The sequence below is a fragment of the Neodiprion fabricii genome, chromosome 4, assembly GCF_021155785.1.
Source record: "Neodiprion fabricii isolate iyNeoFabr1 chromosome 4, iyNeoFabr1.1, whole genome shotgun sequence".
Classification (NCBI taxonomy): Eukaryota; Metazoa; Arthropoda; class Insecta; order Hymenoptera; family Diprionidae; genus Neodiprion; species Neodiprion fabricii.
Window position 1 is genome coordinate 10,436,525 of NC_060242.1, and position 26,429 is coordinate 10,462,953.

Below are 26,429 nucleotides of genomic sequence, written 5' to 3' on the forward strand. Positions count from 1 at the left end.
CATCACTGAATTTTCCGAATTTTTATTACGTATAATCGTATTATTGGGCGCCAGGAAAATTAGTTGGGCAAATTTCTTTAAGACAGAGGATTGTGGTGGATTCGGTAGAAATTACACAGAATGTAGATTATCACCGTACCTTATTTATTCTCTCTTTCACAGGTCTTCAAAACACCTCATGGGAATGTTGATGATTTTATTCACCAGACTCTTGCCACGATGTTGCCGCCTGCTGCTTCGTTTACCTCTGCACACGATCATGTTCGTGCGTTGACCGAAGAGAAGTATTTTAAAACGGGATATGTATAGCGAATCCGATCAGTCATGTCCGAGATGCGGTTTGAGAAACAACTGACTCAGCTTCCCGTGATGAATTTTGACAAACTTTCAGAGCAAAATTTCAAAAGGCACAAACGGCACGGTGAATTACTCCCGAATAGTGTACGTGCAATATTCTGTGGACCATCGAATTGTGGTAAAACTAATGCGTTGCTCACACTCATAACCCATCCCAACGGACTCAGATTTGAAAATATCTATGTCTACTCAAAATCTCGCAACCAACCGAAATACTAATTGTTGAAGCCATTGTTGGACAATGTTGAGAATATGGAGTATTTTGCGTTTACCGAGCGTGAACAAGTGATTACACCGGAAGAAGCACGGCCCAAATCAATAATCGTATCTAACGATGTGTCTTGTTATAGTTATAGTTATAATAATATGTAATATAAGAACCTACTTTTGCATGGGTAGACATCACGTCGTTGACTGTTTCTATGTCTGTCAAACGTACGCGCACATTCCCAAATATCTCGTGCGCGACAACGTAAACTTACTCGTGTTATTCAAACAAGACGACATGAAACACAGACATGTTTACAACGACCATGTGAACACAGGTATGTCGTACACAGAGTTTAAAGATGTGTGCTCCGCATGCTGTAACGGTGAGAAGTACGGGTTTCTGGTGATCGACAAAGACAGTGAGCTCAACGAAGGGAATACAGTAAGGGATACGATTCTTTTGTCAGCCTGAAGAAGTAATAAAATCTTACGTTTCCAAGCGAGATACGCAGTACCGTTGCAGACTCAGTTGCGTCAACATGCAGAGCTCTGAAATTCTCAAACAAAAAGATGTCCTACATCAGATCGTTCAAGCGGGTGCTGCGAGCCGTTGAAAATACAGATTGCTCAAGTCGGGCAAGGAATCTACGGCTCAGAAATGAGGTGACATTTTCAAACCAGTAGTGACTCCGTTGGGGTTTCCGTTTTGAATGTGAGTGACAGGTGTGCGAAAAAGTGCGAGAGAAAAGGCGAGAATTTAGCAGGATAGCAAAGGTGAGGAGAAAAGGAAATAGGGCAGAGAAGGAGCGGGGAAGACATAGACGGGTGGTCGGGTGAAGGGAATAGGGAGGCAGGGATAGAAGGGAAGGGCGGGTGAAAAAGAAAGAAGGGGGAGAGTTTTGAGGTTAGGCAGAAAGAGCAGGCGGACGGCAACGATTCGGATAAGATAGGAATAGGCAGTGACACCTAGGGAGTTAGAAGGGGGATAGAGTAGACAGGTAGGCGGCGGATAGATAAGGTAGGGAGCGGTGAAGGAGAGAAAGAGTATGAGTAACGCGGGTGGCCAAAAAGAAGGGGCGAACAGGGAAGAGGAGGAGAAGAAGAAAGGTAGGCTGGGGGCAGTAGCAGCGTTAGGGAGGGATAGGAGGCATATCCTGGGATCGGCGACGGTGCTAGACTTATGGAAGAGAAAGCGGGAGGAGGAAGGTGAAAAAGGGGAGGAGGAGGTAGACGAGTTGCAGGAAAGAGAAAGAGTATTTGGGAAAAGCAGGAAAGTGCACCGGTCGCCGGAGGGTAAGACAGGGGAGGAAGGGAAGGCAGAGGGAGGGGGTATACAATATATGCTAAGGTTGATTGGGGAAGAGCTAAAGATAGGTCTAGAGGAGGTCAAAGGGCAGGGAAGGGGGATCAGGGAAGAAATGGAAAAGATTAAAGGCGAAATGACTAGAAGGGAAGAGCAGTGGGAAGTAGAGAGGGGGGAGATGAAGGAAATGATAAGGGATCTAGGTAAAAGACTAGAAGAGGTAGAAGAGCGGTGAGGGGGGGAGATGGAAAGGGTAAAGGAGAGGCTGTTAGAATTAGAAAAGAAGAGTGCAGAAGGAGGGGGAGAAAGGCAGGTACAGGGGAATGCGGAAGTGGCGCAGGTAACAATAGATAGATTAAAAGAGATGGAGTGGGCCATAGAGAGGAAAGAAAGGAAAGAAAGAAGGGGAAATATAGTAGTGAGAGGAGCGAGACTTGAGAAGGGAAGAGAAAAGGAAGAGTTGAAAAAGATTTTGCAGCTGATAGGGGTAGAGGTCGAGGTAAAGGATATGTGGGAGGTAGGCGTGAAAAAGGGGGGAGAAAAGGGGATATGGATAGCAAGACTAGGAAATAGGGAGCAAAAGAGGCAGGTAATGGGAAGAAAAAGCCTACTCAAAGGGAGGGAGGAGAGAATAGACGAGGATCTCACCTGGGCAGAGAGAAGAATGAAATGGAAGTTGAGGGAGATAGCAGCTATTGAGGAGAGAAGGGGAAACAGAGTAAGAATAGGATATGCAAAGATCTAGATAGAAGGGAAAATGTGGAAGTGGAATGAGATAGGAGAGGTGCGTAGGGACGGTACAGGGAGAGCGAGGGAAGGGGGGCAAAGGGAGGGGAGGGGAAAAGTAGCGGAAAGCGATAGGGAAAGGTCAGCAAGCGAGGAAAGACAAGAGGGAAGTATAGAAGCACAGGGAAGGGTACGTAGGGAAAGGCAGTCGGGGGAATGGGTAGTGGGCGGGGACAGAGGCAGGTGGGGAGGGAGATAAGGAGGAGAGAGAGGGGAGTAGGCGAGACAGAAAAGGAGGGGTGGAAAGTAGCTTTTTGGAATGTGGCGGGGCTCGCGAGAAAGGATGAAGATTTCTGTAGGGGGCTAGGGGAGTGGGATGTAATATTTCTAATGGAGACATGAATAGAAAAGAAGGGGTGGGAAAGGATTAGAAATAAGCTGCCAGTAGGGTATAAATGGGAAGTGCAGTATGCGGTTAGAAAAAATAGGAAGGGAAGAGCAATAGGCGGAATGCTGTCAGGGGTAAGAAGGGAGATAGTAAGTGGGGCGGGAGGGAGGGAAGAGGTGAAAGAGGGCATGATAGCAAGGAAAATAAGTGTAGGGGGGGAAAAATGGGTAGTAGTAGGAATATACGTAAATGGGGACCTAAAAGAGAAAATAGGGGTATTGAAGGAGCGGGCAGAAGAGATAGAGGGAGGGGTAAAAGTGTTAGTGGGGGGTGATTTTAATGCCAGGACAGGGCAGGAGGGGGGAGGATGCTGGGGAGAAGGAGAGGAGGAGAGTAGGAGTAGGAAATCAAAGGACAGGAAAATAAACTCGGAAGGTAGGCAGCTGGTGCAATTTTTAGAGGAGACAGGATGGGCAATAATGAACGGGAACATAGAGGGGGATGAGGAGGGGGAATTTACGTATGTAGGAGGGGCAGGGATGACAGTGATAGACTACGCTATAGGAGACATCGAGGTGAGGGATAGGGTCAAAAGGATAGAGATTGGGGATAGGGTTGACTCGGATCATCACCCGGTAATAGTGTGGTTGAGGGGGGCAGTGGATAGGACAAGGAAGGGAAAAAGAGTAGGGGGAACTAGTAGAGGAGACTGGACGGAGGAGGGTAGGATGAGGTTTAGAACGGAAGTCAAATGGGAGGGGATAGGAGAAGGGGATGTAGGGAAGGAGATAGAGAAAAGAATAAGGGAGTTTAGACGAGCCTTAGATGTAGGAAGGAGGGGGAGGGAAGCGAAAAAGGGATAGTGGGATGAGGAATGTGGGCGAAAAAAAGCGGAAGTTAGGCAGAGTCTAAGGAAATGGAGAAAGGGGAAGGGGGAAGGGGATGCGTATAGAAAGGGAAGAAGGGAATATAATAGGCTATGAGAGGAGAGAAAAAAGAAAGAAAATGAGGGATTCATAAAAGAAGCAGCGGAAGCAAAGACAGAAAGCAAGGAATGGGAGATAGTTAATAGGGAAAGAAAGAAGTGGAAGAGGGTGAATGAAGAAATAGGAGATCAGGAGTGGAGGGAGTATTTCATGGGATTATTAGGCGGGGTAGAAAGCAAGGTAACAGAAGGCGGAGAGTCGGTAAATAGGAAGGGGGACGGGGAAGGGGAGCTGCAGAGGGAAGAGATTAAAAAGGTGATGGGAAAGCTGAGGGATGGAAAGGCACCAGGGGGGGGATGGAATAGTTAGCGAGGTATGGAGGTATGGGGGGGAAGAAATGGAGCAGTGGATATGGAAAACATGTAACAGAGTTTGGGTGGGGGAGAGCTGGCCAGAGGATTGGAGGGAGGGATTGATAGCGCCGATAGTTAAGAAGGGGGAGGGGAAAAGGATAGAAGAGTATAGGGGGGTGACTTTGATGCCAACTCTATATAAGGTGTATGCGATGGCATTAGCGGATAGGTTAGAAAGAGAGGTAGAAGAAAAGGGCTTGATACCACAAAACCAAACGGGTTTCAGAAAAGGCATGGGCACCATTGACAATATATATATACTTAATTATTTAATCAATAGGCAGGTGGGAAAGGATAGGGGAAAGATGGTGGCGTTTTTTGTGGACCTGAAAGCTGCTTTTGATTCAGTGAACAGGAAGGTGCTGTGGGAGACTATGGAAAGGAGAGGGGTGAGGGAAGGGCTAAGGGTAAGGATAGAGGAAATTTACAAGGAAACAAAGAGTCGAGCAAGGAGCGGGGGAAAGCTAGGAGAGGCGTTTTGGACAGCGAGGGGGGCAAGGCAGGGATGTCCGCTCAGTCCGCATGTGTTCAACCTGCTGCTGGCGGACTTAGAAGAGGAAATGGGGAGAGGGAGAAGGGTTGGGGGGGGGGGGTGGAGTTAGCCGGTGGAAGGGTATGCACTTTAGCTTATGCGGATGATATAGTGTTACTAGCGGAAAGTGAAGAGGAAATGGAGGTAATGATTAGGAAGTTAGAAAGGTATATGGATAGGAAAAGGCTGACGGTAAATGTAGGGAAATCAAAGATTATGAGATTTAGGAAAGGAGGCGGCAGAAGGAAAAACATAGATTGGAGATGGAAAGGGAAAAGGATAGAGGAGGTGAAAGAGTTCAGCTATTTAGGGTATAGAGTAAAGTGCAATGGGGGACAGGAAGCACAGGTGAAAGAGAGAGTACGGAAGGCAGGGGTAGTAATGAGGCAGGTATGGGGAATAGGAAAAAGAAGGTTTGGGAGGGATTGGGAAAAAAGGATTTGGTTATTTGACAGGCTAGTATGGACGGTAATAGAGTATGCATCGGAGATATGGGGGTGGAGGGAGTGGAGGGCGGTCGAGGCGGTACAGGATAGATTTTTGAGATGGACATTAGGAGTGGATGGGAGAACACCGGGATATCTAGTAAGGGAGGAACTACAGAGGGAGAAACTAAGGATTAGGGCAGGGAGAAGGGCATGGAATTTTGAAAGGAGAAACTAAGGATTAGGGCAGGGAGAAGGGCATGGAATTTTGAAAGGAAGCTAGAGGGGAGGGTAGCGAGTTAGCTAGGAGATGCTGGGAAGAGATAAGGGACAAGGCAGAAGCTGAGAAGCAGGGATCGAGGTGGGAAAGAGAAAGGGAAAGTTTCTTTGCGGAAAGGGGAGCAGAGAGTAGAGAGGTAGTCGCGAGAAGGGAGAGGGGCGAGATGGAGTTTAGGGAAATAGAGGAGAGAGAGAGGGAAGAACAGAGAAAAGAGAGGTGGGAGAAAATAAGGGAATTGAGGTACAACAGATGGTACAGGCTAGTGAAAGGAGAAGGGGTACCAGGATATCTGGGAAAGGGATGGGGAGAAAGCAGGTGGATAAGGGTGGCAAGACTTAGGTTAGGAAGCGAGATGAAGGAGGCAAGGTACTGGGAAGAAGAGGAAGAGAGAAGGTGTAGGGTATGCGTGGGGGAGGAGGAAACATGGGAGCACGTATGGGAAAGGTGCGTAGGCTGGGATAGAAGGGAGGAAAGCTGGCAGGAGATGGTGAGGGAGATGTTAGGTGAGGAGGGGGGGGGGGTGGGGGGAGAAGTCTGGATGAGAGAATTGGAAAGGATCAGGGATGTACAAGAGAATGAAAGAGTGAGAGATGAATGGGAAATGGAAGTCGATTAGGATAAGGACGAATTAGGGAATAGAATAAGGTAAAATAGGATAAGGTTAAGTAAAGATAAGGATAAAAAGTAAGAAAAGGATAAGAGGGAAAGTAAAGGAATGGCAAGGCAATGGCACAGGACACAGGCAATTGGAAATTAAGTAAGGATAAGGTAGGAAGTAAGAATTAGGGTAAGAATAGGTTAAGAAAACATGTAAAAAAATATTGTAAAAGCAGAGGAAAAGGGAAGTCCTTGTAACCCCAAGGGGAACAATAAAGGTTACATACATAGTGACTCCGTTGCAAAAACTGCTGAATGTTACAAAAGATACTGAACCTGTGAAACCAGAGGTGGAAGAAATTAAAGAAGAAATGAAGCAGATGAAAAATGAAACGGAAAATGAAACTGTCTCGGAAATGGACGATTCCTTTGCTTCGGCAGGAGATAAAACAATCGTAGAAACACCGGTCGAGCAAATCGAGGATGAGTATTTTGCACTGATGAGAGATGCAAAGACTGAAGGCGAATTGGACAACGTGTACGGTGTACGCAACCTCTCAAACGGGCTAATGATTGGTGATTCGTTAATATCTTTTGAGAGTAACTACATTCGTATTGGCGATACGCGTTACCCGGAAACGAAGGGTTTGCTGGAACTTTAGTTCAAAAAGAAGCCTGACGGTTCTTCTGTAAGCGCCGGAGATCGGGAAAATTTTAAAAACATAATCCTCGCAACGAACGCGCATAGAAAGTATTACTCATCTGATGGGGCTGATCGAAACGATAACAGTTACAAATTCGAAAATGTCATTGCCGAATTGATGGATTATTCCCCATCACCTCGCGAAAGGGTAAAGGTCTACTTCCGCAAGCTATGATCACACGACAAGGTGTTGAAACGGAAAACGTTTTCTGGGATGATCTAAACGAGTTAGTGGAGCGTCTTCGTTTACTCCTGGCATCTCAGGCAGCGGGAAATCCAAGTCAAAAAAACGAAATAATCTCCATTATCGAAGAGCTACGCGAAGCAGAAATCATTTATTAAGCAGCTCCTATCGTTTTTGCATTCATTACCGAGATGAGCGTCGACGTGATTGGACGGTATCTGGATAATAACACGGCCGCGAGCACTCGCGGTCCTCCGGGTGTCGGATTTCAAGTAACAGCGGACGGGCATTACAATATACGGAACAAGAGACTGTGCAATGTCGCAGATTCCGCAGAGCCGAACAATGGTGTCACTTTGAAAATCTTGAGACGAAAATTCAACGTGCTGCAAAAACAAATCGACAACCTCGATCAAATGATCAAAGCTTTAGAGCTCACCACGAAGAAAGCCTTGGATACCTTTTACACAGACATTAAAACAGGCAGAGACCTGTCGATTTGAAACGCTGATAACATTTCTCAGTTGGACACCTGACTGAGAGCGTTGGAATATGAAGGAGGAAAAGCAAGCACTGGTGACGGAACTGCATAAGCCTGCACGCCGGAATTACCCGCGTCGACGTGTAGATGCGCGCGGCATCGACGAGACCTGGCAGGCGGATCTTGTTGATATGACGTCGTACGCTGGACAAAACAAAGGTTACAAGTACATGCTCACGGTCATTGATATTTTTTCACAGTATGCGTGGGCTGTACCGATAAAGAGCAAGTCTGGAGATGATGTTACGAAAGCAATGGAATCTGTGCTTGTTCAAGGACGGGTGCCGAAAAATTTACACGTCGACAGAGGAACGGAATCTTACAACTCGAAATTTGGATCGCTCATGACACGTTACGGAATCAAACTTTACTCCACGTACAGTAATTTGAAGGCTTCGATCTGTAAACGTTTCAATCGGACCCTGAGAGGTAAAATGTGGAAACGGCTCAGCATGCAAGGAAGCTACAAGTGGCTTGATATCTTATCTGATTTGGTTTCGGTTCACAACAACGTCAGAATGAAACCGTCGGATGTCACCGTTGCGAACAAGAGGCTGTTATTACGTCAGGCGTACGGAGGGCTTCGAGCGATACCTATCATATCGGCAAAATTCAAATCCGGCGACAAAGTTCCAATCAGCAAATTAAAAATGTGTTCGAGAAAGGTTACACTCCCAATTGGACGACTGAAATATTCACGATGAGTCGAGTGGAAAATACTCATCCCGTGACGTACAAGCTCAAAAACTACCGAGATCAACCTATCGCTGGTGGTTTCTACGAAAAAGAGCTCCTCAAGGTTGAACATCCGGATATCCATCTGGTGGAGAAGGTGCTCGAGAAGCGTGGCAGGAAAATATACGTTAAATGGTGAGGTTTTGACAGTACACACAACAGTTGGATAAACGAATCGAACATGTAACATTCGAATGAATGAATTTTTTGTAGAAACGTATGTGCCTATTCATTTCATACCCGACACATCACAAGTATGCATCTTTATTTTTTAGACAATCGACAGACATATGCATCGTTGTACAATTTTTTATATTTCGGAGCGTTCTTATTCACTAACCTACATAATAATGATATTTTATACATCATGGTAGAGTTATAAATTATAAAGCTAAGGTGTAGGCTTGTAGCCCCACGGAAGCATGTCGGTTGTGTTTTGAAACACGATCCGCTTGTCGTCATTCCAGCTCAGTGCCACCCTCTGCAGTTCTACGGTGTATACTTCGTGCTTTCGACTTAATATCAAATGCTGATTTGTAGACAAATTTTCACGGTTCGAAACACATTCCAACTAATCGTTGAATGTTATTTTTCTCAACGCTGATCATTTGACACCTTTGGCACGTTTTTTGTCTTTCTCATCTCCCAAGACTCGGAATGCGTACAATTTAGCTCCTAATCCCACAAATTCCAACATTATTTTTCCGTTTTTCTCATCTTTCATCAAGCCGAGAACTTTTTTGTTCGCTAGAGGCATTTCATAAACGTTGTCAAGCGGATAATTAGACGTATCGAATTTGTGCAAGTCCTCCTTCATTTTTTCGTGTATGTCGGGGACGGTAAAATTGTAAATCAAACTGTCGGTATCCGTTGTAACGTGGCGTTTCAGAATCGCCCGTCACAAGGGCACAAAACCGCTATTATTTTTAGTTTACGCGTCCTCAGCAGGGTACTCCAACCGAACTCGATACAAAATAGGCAATAACTACTTTTAACTAATTCTTTTTTGTAAATTCTTTATTTCGCGCTTCGGCGCACGCTAACAAGGTACTTGGACGACTACGATCCCGATCAACAAGGGACCACTATCTACCGTTTGCAGCTCTCGACGACTTCGCCTACTGACGGTCTCACCAGACTACACTGGCTACCTTGGTGCACCTTCATATACACCTGGGGTAGCATCCATCCGAACCTTCCGTATCGCCTCGACTGCCGGTGAACAGGGAGATAAAAATCCTCCCGGCGGCCAGGGGCATCGTTCTTTAAAGAGGAACTAGCCGCCTCCCTATCGACGAGGACCGATTGTGTGGGTCGTGGTCCACGGTTTGGCCAACCGTCTGACTGCACGGCCTCAGGTACAGGCAGCTAGCTACTGCCTGTACAAAAGCCGGTGGAGGTGAACAATGAGGCGTCACTCTCCACCCGCTAACTTTGACCGAGAGGCACCCTGTGCGTGCCTCTGTCAAAGAAGTCCCCGAGGATAGGCAGCCTGGACTGCAAACTGGAGCGACTATGCAACCGTACGAGTTGGTGTCAACGACGAAATCGCGAGCAGCACATTGCACAACATCTAGCGGTAATTTTTGGAAAACGTACGACCACGCAGTAACCGATATTCGCCACAGGGGGATGGCCTATTTGCGGTGGGGGTCAAGCGACCAATCAAAGAAGAAGAATCACCTCACGACAACCGCGAGATCGGCGAGCTGAACTACGACCTGCTATTCTACGCTCGACCTGTTGAGGAACAGCTTCAATTTTCCAATTGCTCTCCCGACCTCTCTACCGTTTTAAGCTACCGTTCTACCGTCTATCCTACCGCTATCGTTCTACCGTCTATCCTACCGCTACCTTTATCTTTCTAAATTCTTTTCCTCCTCTTTTCCTTTCCTTCCCAGTTTTGTTATTCTATAGTCTAATTTAAATTAGAATCAGTTTGTGTGCCTGAGATCGACCGTTAAGGTAAGGCTTCTGCCTTTGAATTGTACTGTTACGAAGTTGCTCACAATTTCTATTCTTTCTCGTAATATTTATCGATTTTGCGTGAATCATGATCCACGGTTAAAGTTGCTGTAAGCCGCCGTGTGGCTGCATGATTCCGGTCATTAATATTATATTTATTGTTTCTTGATTGCATCGTGTGATGCCATTTTGTGTGAATCATGGTCCACGACTTCCGTGTGACTGCATGATTTCAGTAATTCATTATTTTCGTATCTGAGCGACCTCGTGATTGCCAAATAATTATCTCTTGTATCTATGACTTTTCTAATTATTTGTGAATCTCTATTATTTTGCTTCCGTATTTTCTATCGTATTTTGAGCCCTATTGGCTTCATATCTTATTCCATACTCTTCTTGTAATAGTAGTGTGTTTTATATTTTATTTCCGTTATTGCTTATTATATTTTTATTTATTTTTGTGCCTATTGTATCGTAAATCGAGTTCCTTGGAGTACAAGCGAGGGTAGAATCACCCTTATAGATTACCGCATTTTTCCTTATTATTATTGACAATTTTATACTATCTCTGCCTATTATTTATTTGCCTGTATTTTGTTAAATTAAGTTCTGTGACTTATTCTTTTGTATTGCGGTGTATTTTTGTAGATTTCTCTATTTGGTAAATTCTCCGAAATTCTCTCACTCTCATAACTTTGTATTTTGGTATTCTCTCAAAAGTTATGTTTAGGAATTCACTATTTAATTCCTCAATTATGTAATGATTATAAGTTATCGAATCTACCGTATGAATAACTCTACCGAAGGCTACCGAGTCGATCGTTTGCCAACTTAGTAAATTGTTACTAACTGTCAATCTCTCATCTTGGTTATGATTTATGGTAAATTTGTCGTACCTCTACCGAACTACCGTTTCGTTGTTTTCTACCGATCGCAGTAAAATTCTCTCGTTCTAATTAACAGAATAATAATTTTCGTAGTGTCATTTGCAACTTGGGTAAGATCACGTCGCCCAGTGACGTGTAGTTTTAAGTCAACTCTTGCATTATATCGCATCTCTCGGCCTACGTCTATTTTTCTCTGTTAACTACCGTCTCTCGTGTTAAAGCTACCGTTTACTGCTATTCTACCGATAAATTTTTTATGAACAACGACAATTTATTTTATTAACTACCGCTATCGATACCATCTCATTTGCCTGTCTCACCTATGTAACCTTTTCGACAATACATGATCGATTGACTTATTCCTTTTCCTTTTAACTGGAGTTCATTCTTTATTTTTGTCATTTTCTTCAATTCTGGAATTACTGCTAGCTGCCTTGAACTCCGCCACTCTACCGGGATGTACGTGATCGTACCTGTGCCTAGCCAGCCATACAACGGGTTCTCTGTTTATCCCTTTTGCACGGTCTTGTGTTAATTTTATTGATTTATATTATTCTTTGAGAATCGACGCTACGCGTCTGGCGCCCAACTTAATTATTTTGTTGTAGTTTAATATTGCGGATAAGTAGAGAATCGCGCCAAAGTGTCAACGGTAAGTCCTCATCCGAAAGTAACAACATTTAGCGTTACAAATTAGCGCTCGACGAGGGACAGAAAAGACTTAACGTTACACCGTATACATTAATTTTGCTCGATTGCCGAATTTTCGTTCAATATAATCATAATGAAAATCGTAGATATATGTTTTGGCCAGATTCATGATGGAGAAACCTCTATACGATGGTTTATTCAACTTGACTTTCGTCTTACTTATTTCAACGATAATAATATCTGGGTCGAAAACGGTGCAGCTGTGAAAATGAGGTTTGGCTACGGTAGCTCTAGCACCGTATCTTCCATCCCATTTTGTGATCAGCCTGACTCCTCTATACTTCCTAACATTTTCCATTGTTTTGCCAAAAACTGAGTTTTTCATCAGTTTGTGAAAATTTTTCTCGAATTCGTTGTGAAATTTTTTGCGCAAATCGGTATTGAAATCTATGTATTTTTTGAGCCACGGGGTTAGTCTGAATTTGAGAACTCTGTGAATTTTGAGTAATTTTAAGCCTCATTGTAAGCACTGTTTCAAAACGCTATAGTGAACAACGTAGTTTTTCTTGGAAAGTAGCGTGGGCTTCAATTTCGGTTGCTCACTATTCGAGATCGGAGGTATAAAGTGCTCCGGACACAGTGGTAAATCCTTATGAATTTCATGTAGTTCCTCGGGATATTCCAAATCCACCTCCAATATATAACCAAACTCCGCATCGTCCAAGATGGTAAGAACGTCGCATTGTCCAAAGTCTGATAACCATTCGAAGCAACTGTATGGCAGAGCAAAGCTCATAGCAGCACCGTACAAGTTATTAACGTCAAAGTACATGAGATAAGATTCTTCGACCTCAGGATCGAATTCCTCTCCCACGTACCTGTTGTTAGCATTTGCGTATCTGTTTGAGCACTGTGACACACCACCACGAATACCTTTTTTGATAAACATGACCATATCTATGTCGGTGAGAAGCTCGAGCTCGATGTCGGTAAACTTTAACATCGCATCAAACGACAGACCGGGCGCGATGTAATAACGTAATGGGTCCAGGTTGTACGTTGTCCAACAGTTCTGTCAAAAGTTTTGAAAAACGTCGGCTAGTCAAAACACGTCCGTCTGTGAATACAAGTCCGAATACTTTCCCAAAGTTTGAACGTTAAAAGTTTGCCAAACTTCACATGCATGTGCATAGTCTTCGTCTGATATATCCCGATCATTTAATTTTGAGTAAAATTGTTGTTCGGATGGTAGCCGTCTGTCCTCGAGCTTCTCACAACTGTCTATGTATTCGTACGGGAACCCTCCTTATCTGGTCAATAACTCAACTTCATCTGAGCTACGATAAAATTTTCGTGTGATTGATTTCTGATCATCACCGAGATACGTAGCCAATTTCTCAAGACTACTGGGCATGAAACTGTACGAATTTACGAATCTAAATTTTATATCTGTCCCCTCGACATATTATGTAAAAGCAATGTACTTTTATTTGTTTACGGGTAGAAGCTCAATTGTGCCCTTGAGCGATGTAGCCAGTGCTTTGATCAAAAAATGTGAATCGTAACCCGACAGATCAGGGAATATTACTGGGATAATGTGCGAATTTTGGTAATTTAGATTGCAACCTCGATGAGCAGCATCACGGTACTTTCCCATGAAATGGCAGTGATCACGATGTTTCACGTCTGTGAGTGTAAACGGTTTTTCACAAATGTGACACACTGTTGTTGAATGAAATTCGTTGATTTGATTGAAATTGAGCGGTTCCATCGGTACAACAGTTTTGAAATAAACTTCTAACGAATGTGCCAATTCCGCTAACTCATTCACAAACCATTGAACGCAAGTCTCTCCACGATTTATTTTGAATTTTGAAAGCAAACCGTCAAACGCACGATGTAGATAGTAAGCTATACTATACGGAAGATGCTTCTGATAAATTGTTCTTGTACCCATTTTTTTGAGCGTAGGTTCCAGTGAACATTCGAGATCGGCGTAAATGCAGAATGGAACTGTTTCTTTGTGCTTGAAATATTCAAATTTTAGTATTTTTTCCTCATCTGTAGGTAGAATAACTCTGGTTTTGTTTAAATTCATGCAATCTAGATTATGCTTGAACAAACACTTTTCAGATCGAAAGTGAGTCAAACATCTATCACATAACCAAGTGCGACATTTATGCTCAGAAATTTGAGATCTCGTTAATCGAGACAGATTTCGAACACAATTACAATGAAAGATTCTATTTTTTTCATAATTTTCCATATCTACGTCATCATCGTCATCACCAGTGATTTTACTTTCTATCGCTAAAAGATGAATTACAAGTTTGTCAGACTTGTTTCGGCTGAAATAAATGGGTACGATTTCACTGCGCTTTTGTTTTTCCGTACTTTCTTTACCATAAACGTTGATTGAAAGTTTGTTGAGTTTCTCAAATTTTGGAATCTGGTCCAAAGACATTGGAAAATGCAAACCTTCGTATTGTAGCACTGAGCTGAAATGCGGATATGAAGTAATTTTACTGGGATTGTTGTTGTCGGCTGGGAACAGAGCTGCGGTGACCGACCAAAGAAAGCAATACGAGTCGCTGTCACGGATGTTGACGACAGCCTTCTTGTCTTGAATATCTTTGGGTAGTGTTGTGTATGTGAAGACACCGCCTCGTAGTGGCACGTACTTGTTGATATTCACAGTTAAATTGATTATTTCAGTCAGCGACCAGCCTGAATCCTTTTCCTGGAAATCTTTCACCTTTTTCAACAAACGCTCCGTCGCGTTTTCAATGAACCATTCGTTGATATCCGTTGTCTGAAGGATGATTTCATTTCTCGTATTAAAAAATTTGATCTCTTCCACCGTGTGATCATCTTTTCTAACTTCAAATTCACAAGCCAGGATAATGTTGGCTTTCAAGCTCCTGTCTTTCTTCGGAGCGTTTTTTAGTCTTATCACAGCTAGTACCTTTGCGTCTTCTAGAAATCTCTCCACATCTTTATGCTTCAAAGTGACTATGGATCCAGTTCGAATTCTCTCCTCGAAAGCTGATTCCAAATCTTCCCAGTGACCTCGATCGCTTCTTCTTACTCTCCGCGTACCTTTACCCGATTTCTGAAGACGTTTGAATTTTTCCGCGAGCGCGTTTAAGAGTCCGATCGTTGTGATAATTCTCGTCTTTTCTCCAATCGATGAAGCCTTTCGCAAAATTTTGTTCAGAAGCCGAATATTTCGACTTCCAAATTTTATCCATTTCTGAATCTCTGCTGTTTATGATGATTTGTCCAAGATTTTGTACACCGATTTCATAATATCGATTAATCTCAAACCCTTCACGGATTCCATCTTGAGCTTTTCCCTCATGTACACTTGACAAGTTGAGACCTAATGATCGTTTGCAGTGATGACCATCCCTTTTATAGGGCAGCTGTACGTATGTTTGTGTATGCGTGCGCACCTTTCAGCATTCTTAGAGCGGTAGTAACCCAACACCGCAGATCCATGGCTCTGAATGTACCGCGACTATCGGTCGACCTTGCACTCTGGTCTTGACTGAACCCGTTCAAAATTCATCGTTGAGTTTACATGACAGTTACAAGCCAAACAAATGTCACATGGTTGATATCAAACCGACATCCGGGTAAGTGAAAAACAATTCTTAGAACCATTAATTTTCGAATGTCGCGTGGTTGATAACGTGGGAAAGGAATGTGATGTGGTTGATGTTACACATCAGCGATATCCGAGTGGATCAAAAACAATTCTCGGAACTATTAATTTTGGAATATCACGTGGTTGATAACGTGTGAAAAGAATGTGGGGGGGTGGTTGATGTTACACATCAGCAGTCCTATCGTGGGACAGGAATTTGAAGTGGTTAATGTTACACATCAGCAGTCTTATCGTGGGAAAAGAATGCGGGACGGTAGAAAAGTTCTCGCCCCCGCTGCGCCCTCCACCGTTAGCAGGCGAACATTACAGACCTTGACCTTTGGTCGGTAAAACAGCATGATTTTTACCCTTGATCGATAAGAATTGTCGGTAAGGTAGTGCGATTTTCACCGTCGACCGATATAACCGTCGGTAAGGTTGCACGTTTTTGACCTCAAGTCGGTACGGCATAGCACGTTTTATCTGACCAGAGTGGGGGTAACCTTCAAGGGTTTGCGTCTGGGTGTGCGGAGCGGCTCGGTCGGTAAAGAAGGTGTTTGTACTCAGAACCCCCCTTGCTATACTACTGCATTGCCTTTTGGTCGACTCGGACGAAAATTTATACAAATTCCGTTGTGTCTCTATGGGCCGACGCTCAGGCGTTCATCTGCCCACCATCGGCCCATCGGTCCAGGGTCGACTCTGGGAGCGGCGCATGGCCTTTCGGTCGATTCAGATGAAAATATTCACAAGTCATGTTGTGCCGCCTCGGGGACTCAGCGCATTGCCTTTTGGTCGACAAAAGAGTCGCAAGATCCCTAGGGTTAAAGGTGACCGATGGTCGACGTATCATCAAACTTAGGGCCACGTTTCGACGACTCACGTCGGCTTACCGGCTTTGGGTTCACCTCTTCGACCGGGATATTATTGCCCATCCCGGCACGGGACGTAACCTCCCAAATCCCGACGAAGCGAGGTCTACCGGTCCCTTCGGTCACTTGTCGGCCTTGCGTTTGATCGGCGATTCGAACTGCGTTCCTCAAGGGGCACCGGGGACGCAAAAATTTTTATTCCAAGTCCCCGGACACGCATTGCCATCACACGCTTAGCGAGCACTACCGGTCCGCCCATGAATCATCCGATGGGACGAGCAATGCGTCGCTTGACCGGAGTCGAACCAACGCTGTAACATTGAAGCCTCTTTAATCGACAAGACAAATCCCCAAGCCTAGGGCTGAGTCTCAACAGATTGCAGCGTGGAAACTACTCTACCGAGTACAACACCCGGCCAGGTACCTAAGTCGTTTACAGATGATTCCGAGTCTTCACATCCAACTGGATGACCCATGATCGACTGTTCGAGGTGAGACCGAGGAGCCGGAAGACCCCCACGAATGCCGAAGACCTAGCCCGGCAAACAGAGCTCGTGCAATGACCGATCCGTGGATTCGCCTCCTAGTAAAGTCACATTGTTTTGAGCCTGTCGACCCACGAGATTCCTATAAATATCGCTGCCCCCTCTGACTAGAGAGGATACGACGTTAGAGGCGTTAAGGCTTAATTTTACGGATGGTAGCTTTGCATCAGCGGACGCTCAACCGATTGCGTGAACCAAATGTCCGAACCTGCGGTTCCTCTTATACTGAGCAGGATTACCATCTGTAACACTTTATCCTACCAGAATTGTGCAAGCAAATGAATAAACAAATTAAAGGTAAAATAATCGATAAAATTGTATAGATACAATAGTGTAGATAAATGTACTCAAATAAAGAGATTAAAATAAATAGTAGAAATAAAAGTGGGCATATAAAAAAGATCAAAAGTTATCCATTCACACACTTTACAAATACGCCTCCGATACACAATATATAAAATTCCACTGGTTCCTTGTTTTTTTCGTCGAATACTGTTATAACCGATTAATCACTTTCCAATCCAGATATTCTTCTTTCCCTCCCTCTCGTTCGATGGATGCTTGTAATTCTTGTCTTCACCTTTTGGTTTCGTAGTTTCCACACGTTGTGTTAGGAGATGAGAGCAGCCTGGATCGTAACGGTATCGAAGATTTGGTGAATTATGTACTGTATGATATATGTGGAACATTGCAAATTTTAAAATTGATTATATTTTCGACTTTTGCGGAGTATTCTGATCTAAGGTCTGTACTGGTTGGCGTCTTTCCGCAGATTCTTCTTCGCTGATATCTTCCGGATTTGTTGCCGGTTCCACCAGACTGGTCAAATCTCACTCTCGTTCCGTCCGGTCAAATCCGAAACATATTGCCGCCCATATTCATATGCTCGTAGTGTCACATTACCCTCCTTTTTTCATGGACGTTTTCATCGTTTATGAAAAACAAAAAACTGTCAGTACACTTTGTTTTATTTCACTATTGCTACGTTTTCCCACTCATACGTTCACGCATACACACATTCCTTAGTCATTCATGGTATCTAAATCCTTATAATCTATTTAATAAAATTTTCTTAATATGTCACCTTACACTTAATTGTTTCTGGGTGAGACATGGAGGATCAATCGGACCTGTGCGATCATGAAATTTATCTGCTAATTTTCAGAAACATCCTGCATACTAGGTGGATTGACGATACAACCTTAAATTCACCCTGTTGTATACGCCTTCTACTTTATTTTCATCATCAACTTCAACTTGTGACGTTGCACCTAGAGTGCAAGTCACAATAAACCCCAAACCCGCGGGGAAGAGCCGAACGGGTGAGCCCTGTCCCGTCGGAAAAGACCCGAACATCATCGAAGCCCCCCGACGCTCGGCAGAGCCGAGCGCGAGATTCAGTACGAGCACGGCCGTAGCAGCAGCCACACCGGCGTAGACGAAACCCAAGAGCGAAAGCGAGAGAGAGAGAGAGAAAGAAAGAGAGAGAGTCACCGACACACACACACACACCGAACACCCAGCTACCCTCCACCGCACCTCGAGACCTCCACACACACACGTCGACGTAACCAGGTTAGCCTGCCTTCTATCGCCGATCTGCTCCTCCCCTCGCAATACCAACCCTGTCTACCACACACTCCCCGTCACTCTACACCACCCTCCCCTCGCCATATCAACCCTTCCGACCCCACATTCCCCGTCACCTCCCACACTCCTCCCCCCCCCCCCCCCCTGCGCGCGTATCTGTAAGTTAGTATTAAGCAACGCTAAGGGCTGAGGCGTGATCAGCCACCGCTTACGTCTACAACCCTTTTGTACATCTTAATTTAAGTCGAGCCCTGGTGCAAAAGAAAAAAAATACACACACTAAGTTTTACCGATTATATCCGCCCCGTCCCTAATTGTCTTCCCCACCCATATTATTCGTGCGGACTCAAAACCCGTCACAAACTAACAAATAAGCATTTTTTCCAATGATACTTGATATTGATTAATGTTATTCTTGAATATGAAGATCATAACTCAAAACACTTTTTTATAGTGTTAACATTTCAGCCCTGATGGGGGCCCTCCTCAGAACCAATTTATTTAAACATCTGTCACGAACAAAAATAATAAAATAATGTACAACTCCGTTATAACAAATTAAGAATATGTGGTTTAGATAATAAGCAAGGATGTTTATGCAGATATACATGAAAGGAGTTACCTAGTGTGGGATGACACTTTCAATGACAGCAGACAGGGAACACTCTTAAGTAGTGGATGCGTGTTGGTAAATAAATAATAAAAGGAAACAATAAAAAACAAAAGCCGAAACACACTGCGATCGCGCTACGTAGTTCCCAAGACTCCTTGTAGTTAATTTGATGAAATAAAACACGCAGCCGTTATAGGTTTAAATCAAGAGCACATTTGCACATGTGGAACGTCCAGTGTGTAGTGGGGGGAGATCGATATCGATAGTTATCAGAGCAAACGCAGAGTCAACGGGTTAAAAGGAAACCAAAATTTTGTTAAGAAGGTAAAATCGAGAGCAAGCTCAGTCGGTAATGGATAATTACAATGGTTGTATCACAGAGGTGTAAATAGTACTCAGATGTTCGATGTCTTGTCTTCGATTGACAGAATTGGGATGTGCAACAATATTTCACATTTCTAACAGTAGCCTATTGTAATACAATGGTTCAACGTCAATAATGCTGGCTTGAGAATAATTGAAAGAGTGGTCGAAATCGATTCCATGCCTCGTCAGTGCAGTATAATTATCCTCGTGGTCATGGATATTGCGTTTATGCTCGGTTATCCTGGTGTGTAGTTGCCTACTTGTATGGCCTATGTAGGACGTGTTGCATTGGTTGCAGGGAATTTTGTAAACTACACCAGAACGCATACCCGGGGGTAAGGGGTCCTTACCCGAATCAAACATAGAGGATAGATCATGTGCACATTTACCCACAAATTGAATTTTGTACTTAAAGAATGTTCTGTTGAGTGACTCAAACAACCCCGCAACGTATGGGATGGAAATATAGTTTTTTTTTGATTAGCTTGTGCAGCAGATGCATCGATATTATTGTTGGAGCTAGTCGATGACAAGATGGAATCGTATTTGAACTGTATATGCTTGTTGAGCAGACGAGATGGATAGTCATTTTTACTTAGTACCTGCTGAATCAAGGACATGTTTTTGTTATGAAATTCCATACTTGAGAGTCGGATCGCTCTGTCAACCAAGCAATGAATCGTTCCAATTTTGTAAGATTTGGGATGATGAGAATGGAAATTTAAATACCTTTGTGACCAGGTAGCCTTATGAAACCAATCTGTTTTGATGAGCTGGTTGTCATTAATGATCAAGACATCTAAAAAGCTAATTCGATGATTAAACTCTATTTCAGAGGTAAATTGTAATCTCGGATGGAATTGGTTGAAGACAGATAGCATTTCTGCAACTTTATCCGAAGGGACAGCTGTGATTATGTCATATATATATATTCATCAGTTTGTGATTATGTCATCTACATTTCTGAAATAGAATGAAGGCTTGAAGTCCAGTTTGTTGAGACAATATTGTTCAAGATCATCCAAAACTAAATCCGACAAAATTGGAGAGAGCGGCGAGCCCATCGGTAAACCATAAGTTTGAGCATATATGTTCTGATTAAATTTGAATATGGCAGCCTTAAAACAGATGTGTAATGCTTTTATGAGTTCGTTAAGTGGGACAGGAATTTTGTCCACCAACTGATGCCAATGCTGTTTCACCGCGTTGATTGCAAGATCTTGTGGCTTGATATAGATAGTCAAGATACTTGACATTTTAAATGACCCTTGAAATGAATGAAAAAATTTCTGTGTCACTTTATCCAATAGACTTGCTTGCATTGGAACCCTTATCAGAACTAGGTCACCAATATTAAGTTCCACTTTTTATTTTTGTTTTTGATATTTACATCGCCGATTGAATGCTTTTTCAATTCTTCCTCCCCGGGAAAAACGAATTAGATCTGGCCAGATCTTTAAATTGTCTCTATCTGACGAGATCTAGTTAGATATAATCAGATCTGACCAGATATAACCCAAAGGAAAAACAGACCAGATCTGGTCAGATCTTTAAATCGTCTCTATCTGACGAGATATGGCCAGATATAATCAGATCTGACCAGACATAGTTGTTAATTATTTACATGAGATATAACCAGATCTGATCAGATATAATCAGGTCTGATCAGATATCGCCAGATAAACTGAAGCAAAAAATCTAATCAATGTTGATGAATCGGACTAGATATGTACTCGGGTCTTCAAATTATTGTTATTCTTGTTACCATCATATGCTGGATAAATTGTGAATGTATACAATCCAAATACTATTCTGAAATAAGAATGATATTAATTGATAATAAGATTTGTTCTTTATTCTTTCTTGTACGATTAACATAAAACTTTTGAACGTAGACTTATGAAAATCAAATACACGTAATATCTCAGAAATAGACTTTTTTGTCTTACGGTACTACACAACATTATAATTTTGCATAAGCAATAAATTATATTCCATACAACATAACTAAAGAATTTTAATATTAAAAATAGTATGTTTGACAGCATTTATATTTGTTTTCATTTAAGAGATTATTGAATTATGCAATTGTTTTTTCGTTTATGAAATTTCAGAGTTCCATTTTTAATAATTTTAGTTGTAAAAAATTTAATATGGAATCCTTTTTTTTTCCTGAACACAGTTTCAAATAAAGAAATTAAGTGATTAGTTTTCTTATTTATATTAAGAAACCCGATAAAATTTCGGTTTACATCAATGATTTTTTTTAGTTCTCTTTTTGAATAATAATAATTATATGATAATAATCTGATGTGAATTTGTTTACTGGTTTGATACGGAAACTTATTAAATTTAAAACGTGTACAAATAAAGGTAATAATTAAAGGATAAACTTGTTTACACGCAAACGAAAAAAAACCATGAAAATTATTCATGGTTCAGACAAACGTGGTGGCGCGAGTAGAGCCTTGAATGCTGAAATTTGATGTATAATTTCACCGACTCGCTGAGACATTTGACCAACGATAAAGCTCCTCGTTGGAATTTCAAATTACCTCGACTGTCCTCGTTGAATGACGAAATCTGTGTAAAAGAAATATAATTAAAGTTATAATAAAAAATATAAATACTCAATGTTGGTCCAGTAATTGAACAAATATTGTTTTGAGGAACATAAGAGTGCTCTAAGATCTAGAAATTATTTATCAAAATATTGGTATTATATGATTGAATCTAATGCAAATTTAAAAGCTCAATATTTAGTTCAACATTCAACAAGCGTGAAAATACTTAGTAACTTCAATTAACTCTTAATTTACCGATCATTGGTAACTACAATCAATTATTTGGTACAGCTATAAAACCAAAATTGTTTCTGATATTCACTTCCTGAACATTTCGTGAACTTAAAACAATGAAGTTTCAATTTCACTATATAGTATTATAAATTTTACTTAATTGAAATCGGTATTTCCAGTCAACAAATTTACTACAAAAATGAAATTCATTTTTGTTCAAACCGAAATCTGTTTTGAGATAAACATAATTGAAGTTAACATGATAAATATAAATTCTCAGTATTTGTTAAGCAATAAATGGAGAAGGGAAAATTATTAACAAACCTATAATAGTATTTTTAGCAGTATCGTTAAATGGTGAAACAGGAATTATCTGGCGCTTTTTTCCTTGCGCTCTAGGAGGCTGGCCTGTAAAGGTACTACTTGCGATGGCTTCTTTAGTAAAAACGCCATCGATCAAACGACGAGCTATATGAGTAACTTGCTTGCCACCCAATGCGTATTCGTAAATATCACTAATGCAATAAATTCCTGAATTGCCAAGCTGAGTCATCTAAATAATTAAGTAATAAATATTTAATATTCAATATTCATATTAATTAACTCTTTAACGGTGTAATTTTGCAATAAACACTTACTGGTTTTAGATAATCTTCACCGAATAATTGACTTGGTGGCGGCTTTTCTTCAATTACGTCGATCTTCTTTTTTTTAGCCGATGTCCCCTCCTCTCTTTTTATTTCTTCCTCTTCTTCTGATGATCCATCTTTCTGAACATCGTGCTGATGTAATTGTGCGTTATCAGTAGAAGTAGAACGATTAGACATTCCATTAGCAGCACGAAGTCTTTTCAGTTCAGTTTTCAGTTTATCTTGAGATGGACGGTTTTCAGAATCAGACGACTCCAAACTAGACAAGACTTGACTTGTACTTTGATTAATAATCTGAGCAACATTTTTCTGGGTGTCGACGTGACGTTTTGTTAAAGACTCCTAGCAAAACAAAATAAACGTCATTTAATAATTGATCTCAAGTAAAAAATCCTAACAATAATACAACTTATTTAAATAATGAAATGATATAAATAATAACTACCTTCTCCTCTTTTTTTTTACTTTTCTTGGCCTTTTCTTTTTTCTAATTTACTTTCAAAGGGGATTCTTTTTTCAAGATTCGTCTAGTCTTGATCGGAGATACAATCACTTTTTCCGACGTCTTATTAGATTTACCCGGCTTCTTTTTGTGGTCTTTTAACCACTGTTTTTGTTTAGCTTTCAATGCATCTTCATCATTTTAAGTAATTTAATGAATGTTAATTTTTACGCTGATGCAATCAAATTTATTTTTGATTGTAATAAAATATTTATTTATCTCCACGTGCCTTAACGTAACCTAAAAAACTTTTACCACAAACAAAAAATGTAAGCAATTCATCCTCTTCCACTTCAGTATTCTTCTCATAAATGACGTTTTCATCCTCAACAATTGTTAAAGAGTTGTCTGCTTTGCATTCCATCAAAAACATTATGATAAACTACTCTCAATCAGTATCAACGAAACTTATTAAAACGACGCTACGTATCATGTAAAGCCTCTGTGAAATCTTGACGCGCTCACCCGCTCACGAACCTTAGCTTGGGATCGTATGTTTATATCCCCACCGTATAAAAGGGGGAAAGAGATGATAAAATATATAGTTGAACTAGTAAAATAATGTTATTCGGAGAGATTCGGCTCAAGTCGTGTAGGTAAGTATATCTCACGGTCTTACATACAGGTCTTGCAACGAACTGAAATTTGAGTGGTGGGGGTAGCCGCGTTATTGTCCAAATTATTTTTGCCATTACTAGCCACTACGCGGCGTTGTCAGTTATTCATAGGCATATATGTGACATTGCAACGTAAGGTTATCTGTGTATGAGTATCAAAAAGACTGGTTAGGGTTCCGCCAAATAATAATAATGAGCGTATGAATAACTCGTAGCGCCGCTCTTGTGGCCATAAGTTGTACTTTTGTTTCAGTCATGAACTGACCACCCCCCACCACGTTCGTTGCGAGACCTGTATCTGAATGTACTATAGGAGGCTATAGTGCAAATAATAAACAAAAATAAATGAGAAAAATAGTTCAGCGATTTCATAAACGTGTTCCAAATATTAAAGTTAATTAATTAAGAAATAATTAACCGAGAAACTTTGAAAATTGAAAACAAATTATACGTTTTTTTTTGATCAAACCTTATTGCTTATATAATATGTACTCCAATTCGAGAATAGTGTTAATTTACTTTGTGTAAATTAACACGGTCAATAACAGTAAAATAAAATTTAATTATTGCATAAATAACCATCAAAAAATTGAAAAAATAACGTTACAATAAATAAATAAAATAAATAAGCATAAATAGATGAATAAATATGCTTTTTAGGTTATAATATAACTTTTATCGTTATTAAAAATTTCTTTAGAAGCAAATGAACATTTGACTGCTTGTCCAGTGAAAAAAAAATATAAATTATGGAAATACAGTGATCAGGAGGTAATAATTTAATATTAATATGATGCTCTATTAGATTTTTCAGTGTCATGATTAATATCCTACTTTACAACATTTATAAACTGTGATGATTATTTGTAAGAAAACAAAAAATGTGACAAGTATTTGACACCTCTTGCTTTAAAGAAATAAATTAAATACTTGTTAACTAACGATGGAAACGACTATGAATCTCAAATAAGCATGAGCTAATTTTAAAAAAAGTCACGAGAAGAATAATATTAAATATTTATTGATAAAAAAATGCACATTTAAAAAATTGAAAAATTTGTAAGTGAATTTTTTTTATTTATCATTTTTAAATAGTAACTATTTATTCATTTATTTAAAATCTGAAAAATTTACATTTGTTTGCTTAATTTACAGTCACACAATAGGGTAATACATTGGTATTATTTTATAAATAATTAACAAATAATTGATTGTTTGCAATATTTTCTCATTATAAAGTAAAAATAATTTGTAATAACATTATTTTCTTTCAATTTCATCACAATGAAATTTCCAAACAATCGTAAATTTTCTTTACATACTATTAATATGTAATTACGTTATTGCATAATATTAAATATTAATTATAATTCTTCATCTTTTAGGTTCCTTTGAAGACACAACAAAGATGGAAAAAATGCATGGAAAATTACCATGCCTTAGAGGTTCGTGTTGGTTTAAACCAACAAATAAAGGTTTCAGATACGAATTTAGATACTGATTTAAATGCGGACCCAGACGCTGATTCAAATGCAGACTTTGAAGATGATTTAAATACGGATTCTGATACGGACTCAAATGCGGACTAAGATGTGGACTCAAATGTCGATTCAAAAGCGGACTCAGATATAGACTCAAATGTGGACTCAGAAGCAGACTTAAATGCGGATTCAAATGCAGACTCGGATCGTAAAGAAAATATTGAAAACGACCCTGATAATAGTGAAAATGATTCTAATAGATGTGAAGAAGTACAACGGCAAACTTTTGAAATGATATACGATGGTAGTGACATGAACGTTCCTAAAGCTGTTTCTTATTTAATGGATTTATGGTGTTACTATTAGCCTGCTTCTGTACTTTCTATCGTATTTTGAGCCCTATTGGCTTTATATTTCATTCCATACTCTTTTGTAATAGTAGTGTGCTTTATATTTCATTTCTGTTGTTGCTTATTATATTTTTATTTATTTTTGTGCTTATTGTACCGTATATCGAGTTCCTTGGACTACAACCGAGCGTAGAATCAGCCTCTAAATATTACCGCACCTTTTTTTTCTATTACTATTGGCAATTTTATATTATTTTTGCCTGTTATTCTTTTCTCTGTATTTTGTTAAGTTAAGTTCTGCGAATTATTCTTGTGTACTGCGGTGTATTTAGTGTATTTCTTTATTTTGTAAACTCTCCGAAATTCTCACTCTCTCATAATTTTGTATTTCGTATTCTCTCAAAAGTTACGTTCAGGAATTCATTGTTTAATTCCTCAGGTCCGTGATCGTTATAAATTATTGACTCTATCGTTTATGAATAATTCTATCGAGAGTTATGTTCAGGAATTCATTGTTTAATTCCTCAGGTCCGTGATCATTATAAATTATTGATTTTACCGTTTATGAATAAT

At 40.7% G+C, this 26,429-nt stretch overlaps 1 protein-coding gene and 1 long non-coding RNA gene across 2 annotated transcripts in view; both read left to right on the top strand.

The window, feature by feature from the left end:
- The window catches only part of LOC124180874 (tubulin polyglutamylase TTLL5), a 280,376-nt gene extending 254,426 nt beyond the window's left edge, over positions 1–25,950 (top strand). The window contains exon 15 of the mRNA XM_046566773.1: positions 25,411–25,950. Coding sequence (XP_046422729.1) covers positions 25,411–25,420 — 10 coding nt within the window. The 3' untranslated portion in view covers positions 25,421–25,950. The remainder of the gene's footprint in view (positions 1–25,410) is intronic.
- Positions 5,731–24,008, top strand: LOC124180891. The gene is made up of 3 exons (XR_006870327.1): positions 5,731–5,953; positions 15,295–15,298; positions 23,997–24,008. It is a non-coding gene; the product is annotated as an uncharacterized LOC124180891 (long non-coding RNA).
- Positions 25,951–26,429: the final 479 nt, after the last annotated feature.